The sequence below is a fragment of the Benincasa hispida genome, unplaced genomic scaffold, assembly GCF_009727055.1.
Source record: "Benincasa hispida cultivar B227 unplaced genomic scaffold, ASM972705v1 Contig587, whole genome shotgun sequence".
NCBI lineage: Eukaryota > Viridiplantae > Streptophyta > Magnoliopsida > Cucurbitales > Cucurbitaceae > Benincasa > Benincasa hispida.
The window spans coordinates 812,322-821,188 of NW_024064949.1; the positions used below are offsets into that span (position 1 = coordinate 812,322).

Here is an 8,867-nt window from a genome sequence, read left to right on the forward strand (position 1 = left end):
CCATTTATCCAGTTTAGCTTGAAATTTATCCAACACTGGTTGCCAAAAGGACAATTGTTTTGGATACCCACCTAAAGGCAAACCTAGGTAGGAAAAAGGAAGGTGGTCAGCCTTGCAATTCAGTGATGCAGCTGTGATTAGCGGCTCGCTTTCATCCACGTTGATACCATAAAGAGCTGATTTTTCCCAATTCACTTTCTAACCCGAGCACCATTCAAAAAACTCCACTATTTGTTTGAATTTAGCAAGCATGGAGCTGTCATGTTTGCAAAATAATAAAGTGTCATCCGCGGATTGAAGTATGGAAACATGAACCTTTTCTTTTCCAACCAGGAAGCCTTCAACAAGTCCGGATTGAGTGAGTTGTTCACCAAGGCGCTCAACACTTCACTAACCAGAAGGAAAAGAAAAGGTGAGAGGGGATCACGTTGCCTTATTCCTCTTGTAGCAGCCACTCTTCCCATTGGTCTACCATTGATGAAGACTGAAAACATTGGGTTTTTGGCACACCCCATTATCCACTCTATCCATTTCTGGCTGAAATTCTTGTTTCTCAACACTTTTTCTAAGAAATCCCAGTCAACACGGTCAAAGGCCTTTTCCATGTCTAGCTTGAGAATCCACCCCTTCTTCTTTTTAGCTCGATACTCTTCCACCGCTTCATTAGCTATAAGAATAGGATCCAGAATCTGCTTTCCTTCAATGAATGCACTTTGGGAAGGAGAAATGATATTTGGCATCACCAATTTTAGTCTCTCGGCCAGCACCTTTGCAATGACCTTATAAGTCACAAGTAGTTAAACTGATTGGCCTGAAATCTTTGACCGCAACTGCTACTTCCTTCTTTTGAATTAAACAGATGAAGTTTTCTTTTATACAAGCATTAAATCTTCCATTCTTGTAGAATGCCTCAAAAGTGGAGTGGAAACTTGACTTAACCAGGTTCCAAAATTTCAACAGAAACTCAATAGTGAAACCATCAGGGCCAAGGGCTTTACATTTCCCGAGGTTTTTTATGGTTGATTTGATTTCTGAGTCTGAGAACTTAGCTTGTAACATTAGATTATGGTTAGAATTGATACAAGGCCAATCTAAATTCAAGGGTATGTGCCTCCTCCCCGGGCATTTAAGAAAGATGCTACCATAAAAATTCAGGATTAGGCTTTCAATTTCTCTAAAAGATTTAGTTGGCACCCCTTGATCATCTACTAGTTCAGTGATGAAGTTTCTTCTCTTCTTTACTGCTAAAAATCTATGAAAGAAGCTCGTATTTTCATCTCCCAATTTGAGCCAGTTTAACTTACTTTTTTTAATTAGATTAATTTCCTCCAGCCTATAGAGTGACATTAATTCAACTTTCAGAGAGGATCGAATAGCATTTTCACTGTTAGAGAGAGTAGAACTTTCAGAAAGAGCATCCCATTTTTCAATTTCTTTTAACAGCCCCTCTTCTTTCCTTCTTTGATCTTCTTGAAATTTGAAGTGCTAAGCCTTAACTGCTGATTTTACTTTTCTCAGCTTTAGATTAAGGGCAAAGCTGGCCCAAGCATCAGCAGCACAACTCGACCAAGCTGTCTCGATGATTTTGACACAATCCTTGTTGAGTAGTCAGCTATTGCAGAATCTAAAAGGGGAGGGGCCCCAACTGATTGAGCCAGCTTCTAGTAAGAGTGGATAATAATCAGAGAAAGTGCGGACTTGTCTATTGACTCTAGAGCTTTCAAACTCCTCATCCCAAGCTTTAGAAATGAAAAAACGGTCTAACAGAGATTTTTTTTTTTTTTTTTTTTGGAAAAGGAAACAAGACTTTTTATTAATGAATAAAAAGAAAGTACATGAGATGTGTACTTGAAATAAAAAGATACATAACAAAGGATCAGGAGGCGCACCCGGACATCTCAACTAGGTTGACACCCCCTTAGCACCCTCATCATGTCCAAACCAAACTAACTCAAATATCAAAGATAAGAGTAACTCTTACAAAGCAACAAAAGAGACAAAAGAGGTACAGAAAACATCCTTCAAAGAACTTAATACGAAGCAAATGAAAAACAAAATCAAGATTCTAAGCTGCTAGACCACACTGGGCTGGAAAAAGAGACCCTTCACTTTATGCTTCTGTCAGTCCAAATGGATGAAAGCTTGCAATTTAAACATATATCTTGAAGAGAGTATGCCACAAATACTTTAGATAGAGAGCACCATTGTGAATCGTTAAGTTTGGTAGCCTCAAACCGAGCGAACCAAGGAGTTTCCTTGTCTTGGAAAACTCTTTGATTTCTTTCAAACCATAGTTCAACGAGGAAGGCTTTTACTGCATTAATCCATAACAGATTTGAAGATTTCTTGAGAAAAGGCCCAATAAGAAGCTGCTGCACATTGCTTCTAAAAATGTTGTAGAATACCCAACAAATATTGAAGCTTTTAAAAAGAGATCTCCAAAAGTTTCTGGAATAAATACAGTCAAAGAAGATGTGTTGGAGATCTTCCCCTTCTGATTTACATAAAGCACATTGATTGGGAGAAAGAAAATGGGGGGGCAGTTTTTGTTGTAAGGCTGAAGAGCAGTTTAGGGCTCCAAAAAGCATGATCCATATTGTAATGTTTACTCTTCGAGGACTATTGGACTTCCATAAAGCTTTCTGAAGGCAAATGTCAAGAGGTGAAGCCAAAGAAAGATGTTTAATTAATGATTTTACTGTGAAGGAACCACAGGCTTCTAGGGACCATGTACGAGAATCTTGGCAGTTTAAAAGCTCCTTCTTGGACACCAAGGAGAGCAGATTATGGAATTTTGAGATTTCTTCTTCCTTTAAAAGTCTTCTGAAATATAATGACCATGAAAAAGTTTGAGGATCCCAATGATTCAAAACAAAACCATTCTAATTGGTGGCAATTCCAAACAAGGAAGGAAACCTGTTTTTAAGGGGAGTAGTGTCAATCCAAGGGTCCTGCCAAAAAGCTATTATGCTGCCATTTCCTAGTTTAAAGGCTGCCAATATTTCTACTTTCAACCACGATCATGAGATAATTACCCAAGGACTACGAAGGGTGCATGATGCCTTACCAGAAGTGTGCCAATCAAAGATTCTTCTTCCATGGATACTCATAACAACTTGTCTCCAAAGAGAGGTATTTTCTTGCATAAAAAGCCATCCCCATTTAACTAAAAGTGCCAAGTTTCTTACCTTCAATCCTCCTAGAGCCAGCCCTCCATCTTCTTGCTTTTTAGAGACAATCTCCCATTTTACCAAGTAGTTTAGTTTCCCCCCTTTGTGGCCCTCCCAAAAGAAGTTTCTTATAATTCTCTCTATAGAAGAGATCACCTTTTCTGGCATAAAAAAGGAGGACACATAGTAGATTGGTAGATTAGAGAGGATTGAATTGCATAAAGTTGCCCTACCACCTCTTGACAGATTATATCTTCTCCATTTGTCCAGTTTATTCTGAAATTTATCAATAACCAGCTGCCAAAACTCCATTCCTTTTGGGTATCCACCCAAGGGAAGACCAAGGTATAAAAAAGGAAGGTGCAATGTTTTACAACCTAACCTTGAGGCTATTGTCCGTAGCTTAACTTCTTCTATGTGGATTCCACAGATGGCTGACTTTTCCCAATTTATTTTCTGACCAGAGCACCACTCGAATAAAGCAAGAGTTTTTCGGAGATTCTCTAGCATTCCATCATCATATCTACAAAATAATAAAGTATCATCTGCAAATTGAAGAAGGGAGATATGAGTATTATCATTTCCTACCACAAACCCTTCATACAACCCTTTTTCATGTATTTTTTTTACCAGGGTGGTTAAGACTTCACTGACTAAAAGGAAGAGGAAGGGAGAAAGTGGGTCTCCTTGTTTAATTCCTCTTGTGGCCAAAAGTCTTCCTCTTAGTCTTCCATTAATGAATATGGAAAATTTGGGGTTAGATGCAGCCCATAATCCAAGAAATCCATTTGGGGTGGAAGTTTTTTCCATGAAGAATTTTTTCAAGAAACTCCCAATCAACTCTATCGAAAGCTTTTTCTAGATCAAGTTTTAGGATCCATCCTTGTTTCTTCTCGACTCTATAATCTTCCACTGCCAAGTTTGCTATTAGAATCGGGTCAAGAATTTGTCTACCTTCTATGAAAGCACTTTGTGTTGGACTTATTAAACTTGGCATGATTCTTTTGAGCCTTTTCGAGGACTTTAGCTATTATCTTGTAAACAATGGTGGATAGGCTAAAGGGTGTAAAATCTCTTACCAAAACTGCCTCCTCCTTCTTTTGGATTAAGCAAATGAAATTTTCCTTAATACATGAGTTGAGCTTACCATTGTGGTAAAAATCCTCAAAGACATCCTTTTTTTTAAAGGAAACAAGTTCTCTTTATTCATTAAGAAAATGAAATGAGACTAATGCTCAAAATACAAGGATACAAAAAGGATCAGTGGGTGCACCAGGACATCTCAACTAGGTTGACACCCCCTTAGCATCCTCATCATTTCCGAAAACTAGCAGCAACTGAAAATACAAGGTTCAAAACATTGCAAAGAGAGACAATCTACAACTGGGGGACAAATTAAAAAACAAGACAACCTAAGAACAAAATAAAACAGAACAGTGGTAGCTAAAAATCCTTTGGAAAGGAGGCTTCAAAATGTCGGAGAAAGAAAGGCATGCCAATTCAAGCTGATTTCCTGGCTAGAGTAATCTGCGAAGGTGCTATTGAGAGAGCTCCAAAGTGAGGCTTTAAGCTTGGCTGCATCAAACCTTGTAAACCATGGAGTTTCCTTGTCTTGGAAGATTCTTTGGTTCCGTTCAAACCACAACTCAGATAACACTGCCTTTACTGCATTGACCCACAAAATTTGATGAGATTTCTTAAGGCTTGGACCTACTATCAGTTGCTGGATGTTATCTCTAAATACTGCCCCAAAAACCCAGCTTAAGTTGAAGAACTTGAAGAGTGAAATCCAGCAGTTTTGAGCATAAACGCAATCGAAGAGAAGGTGTTGGAGATCTTCCCAATTCCTTTTACACAAAGCACAACTATTGGGAGAAATGTAATGGAAGGCAAGCTTCTTTTGCAGCACACTTGAACAGTTTAAAGTTCCAAAAATCATTATCCATCGAACTATGTTTATTCTCCTCGGGCTTTTATACTTCCAAAGAGCTTGACTGAGGAGTTTATCGACTGGAGGGGCTTTGCGGAGGTGAGTGGCTAAGGATTTTACCGAAAAAAGACCATTGGATTCCAGTGACCATGAACGAGTATCGAGGGCATCCTTCACTTCTATTTGTGCAACTATGCTTAACAACGCTTGGAAGTCAGAAATTTCCTCTTCTTTAAGTGATCTTCTAAAAGAAATGTTCCAAGAGGAAAAGCTTTGATCCCAATGATCCGACATTGAGCCATTTGGTTGGGTAGTTAAACGGAATAAAGTAGGGAATCTGGTCTTAAAAGGAGGATTGCCTACCCAAGCATCCAACCAAAAGCCAATTTTGCGGCCATTACCTAAGACGTAAACAGCCAAATTGTCCACTTTCTGCCACGAGCTTGAAATGTTTATCCAATGGCTTTTAAGACTGCAGCCTGCCTTGCTTGAAGTGTGCCAACCAAACAAGTTGCTGCCATGAATGCTTTTGACCACTTTACACCAAAGGGAGGAGTTCTCATTCATAAATCTCCAGCCCCATTTTGCTAAAAGAGCCAAATTTTTTTCTTTTAAACCTCTCAGCCCTAGTCCTCCTTCCTCTTGAGCTTTAGACACCTGCTCCCATTTAGCTAAATGGTTTATTTTCCCCCTTTGTGGCCTTCCCAAAAGAAATTCCTCAAAAAATTTTCTAAATCGGATAACACCTTTCTTGGTATCAAGAAAGAAGACATGTAGTAAGTAGGAAGATTTGAGAAAACTGACTTACAAAGAGTCACCCTTCCTCCTCTAGATAGGTTGTATCTTCTCCATTTATCTAGATTACCTTGTAGTTTGTCAATTTCTATTCAATTTCTATAATTTTGAATTCTCTTGAGAACTGAAATTTCTATTCAATTTCTATAATTTTGAATTCTCTAAGAAACCAAACGTGAATTATGGATTACGTCAATTCCTATTATCAACAAACGATGGAGAGATAAGACTATCATATTTATATAAATTTTCTTCGAAGCACAGAAGAAAAAGCCGACCAAGTTATTTGACATCATATCCACAACATAAACCTTGTGGATATCAATGTGCTGAAAGGAGCGAATTCTAACATGGTATCATGGAAATAACCTTTTTTCTTTCACTCTTTCAAAACTTAGTTCAAATACTTGTTCAAATAATGGGTATAAGCTGAGAAAATACTCATGGAGAAAGTCGAGGTAGATCATTAAACGTGTGTAGAGATCTGAAACCAAATCTAGTGAAGGATGAAGGAGGTCCCGCTCTGTTACAGCAGCAATTTGGTAATCTGCTAGTAGCAATGCAATATCTGCCCGTGGAAGCCTTGGAAAATCATACTTTGACATTGCCAACTACGTCTCTTCAATACCCTGAAAATTCAAAATTCAAAAGTAGAAGAATGTATTTGCAAGGACGGAGAAGACAACAAGATAGACAAAATTGACACCAGTCCCTATAGAATTAAAAAATTGGGCATGGATCAAGGATGGATTCTCGCCATGTATGAATTCTTGTGAGATTCCAAGGGGAAATCTCCATCCCCATTTCATTAGCAAATAAGTTCTCAAATTTGCAAGGTGACATTAAATCAATCATTCTGCAAAATTGTGAATGCAATCAATATAGGCATAATCTAAAGAATGAATAAGAAATGATCGCATCCAAAATGGGGGGAAAATATTGTTACTTCACCAATACATGATCTATTGTAAAAACTGAACCCTAAAAACACTTGAAACAGAAGGCAAATTTGCAGCAACAAATTAAACCGAGCAAGAGATAAAGACACCAAGATATATAGTGGTTGCATAAACATATATCTCTTGAAATTCAATTATGCTAAACCAAGATATCATACACGTAAGTTTTTTTCAATAGTAAATAATTAGGAAATGAGCGCAAGTTCTTTGAAATCTCAAGTACCACAATCGATTGTAAAAACATAAATCATAATTTGTTTCAAAAACTCAAAAGAAATCATAAATTGTTAAAATGGTAAAAGTGTTTGCAAAATAACCACACAATACTATTGGGATGAGATTTTTGAGTCACAAGCCATCTTCGATCTCTAATTGGCCTAAAATAATAATGTCACTAATGTGTCAAGACTTAGAACATTAACTAGAGCAGAACATCACTTAATTAACACCAGATTTAATTTTCATCCATTTTCAATAATTTTTATGGATTCAAGCTCAAGTCCACTATGCATTTTCTTCATTTGTTACCTTGGTGTACTTTTAATGATAAAATAACACATCTTTTCCTTTCACTATTCATCATCTTCTTCCTCCTTATTCAATCTACCAAATTTTGCTATATTTCTTTCCCTCTTTTCTTCTTCCATTCCAACACTTCTCTTCTATTTAGTTTTTCTCACATAAACTTCAAGAAACAACAAAGCACAAGTAAACTAATCTTTCTCTTGCTTAGCCTTATCTAATTCTTTTATTTTGGTCTCGAGATAAGTCCATAAAAACCCTCAAATTTGGACTTCTTTTAACTTCTTTAATTTGTGTCAACCCCAAAAATACACTGAGCAGGCCTACTGACCCCTCCTTGTCCAGCGTTGTTCTTAACTCTTGATGAGTCCAAACTTAGCTCGATGTTGAAAACATAGTAAAGTCACGTGTTATAGCCTAACTTATAGCACTCCAAATCAATTCAAAAATGATTTAAACTAGTCATTACCTGCTGAATCTTAAGGAAAGAGCTCCAAAGCTTGCTGGTTTATGATCGAAAAGGTTCGAGCTTGCAGATCTAAACACCTTTAGCCATGGGTAATCCAAAACGGGATCCTTTTTTGGGTTGTGGGTCTGCGCGTCGCTGAGATTAAACGCTGCTACAAAGCTACTGGTGGCGGGATTGAAGTCGTGGACGTTTAAATCGCCATGGGTGTCGCGAACTACTGCTGCCGGTGAACACGACGGCAACGGGGACGGCAATCGACTAGGCAACCGACGCGATCAGGGGCGGCGAAGGACAAAGGCTTGCGGCGGCGGTGTGGGTGTGGGTTTGCTTATGTTGTGGGTGAATGGTGAGAGCGGGATGTGTGTTCGAGTTTTCTTAAGCTCGAATAAAAATCTTCTTCCATTTCGTGGCTTCCAATTCCACAATTTGAGAAATTTGGGCGGATGACCCAATATTTATGTCATCTTGATGTGAGATTGCAAAAATCCCCTCCATTCTATATGATACTTGTACGCTCAAACACAACGGTCATTCCAGTCGCTCAAAATTCTCGTGTAGTGTCGTTCAATCTTGTTTTGCAAAATCATCATCCATCTACTGTCGTAATTGAAGTCTTGGGTAAGTGAATTTAATTTTTGTCTTGCATGTAGTGTTGCATCTGTTTAAGTTGGATTCGTTTGTGAAGTTCTTGGTTTCGTCTGTTTAGGTTGGTTTCATTTGTTTGGGTTTCGGGGCTTAATCAGTCACGTCTATTTTTTATTTTGGGTTTCGATGTGTTTTCGACGTGTTCTGCAATGGTTGAGGACGAATAAGGTATAGTTAGAGCCAGACAAGGTAGAGCGCGAGTTTTGCGAGAGCGACATAAGCAAGATGGGCAAGAGCGACATAAGCGAGATTGGCGAGAGACTTTAACAGTATGTATTGTTAATGATTCTTTTAAGTACGAACCTGCTAACTGATAAATTGAATGTTCATACAATGCAGGAGTAATTCAAGATGTCAAAAGCTTTGAAAATACATGA

At 38.1% G+C, this 8,867-nt stretch overlaps 1 protein-coding gene across 10 annotated transcripts in view; it reads right to left on the reverse strand.

The window, feature by feature from the left end:
- Positions 1-8,279, reverse strand: part of LOC120069766 (kinetochore protein NUF2 homolog) — an 89,352-nt gene extending 81,073 nt beyond the window's left edge. For 9 of the 10 annotated variants that reach the window (XR_005479678.1, XR_005479675.1, XR_005479680.1 and 6 more), the window contains exons 1-2: positions 7,846-8,279; positions 6,337-6,524 (exon numbers count right to left, since the gene is read on the reverse strand). Coding sequence is in view for 2 of the 10 variants with exons in the window: in XM_039021564.1 (XP_038877492.1) it covers positions 6,337-6,500 (164 nt within the window). In the remaining 8 variants the exon portion in view is untranslated. The remainder of the gene's footprint in view (positions 1-6,336; positions 6,525-7,845) is intronic. The other variant, XR_005479681.1, reaches the window with a different exon arrangement.
- Between the last annotated feature and the right edge of the window lie 588 nt (positions 8,280-8,867).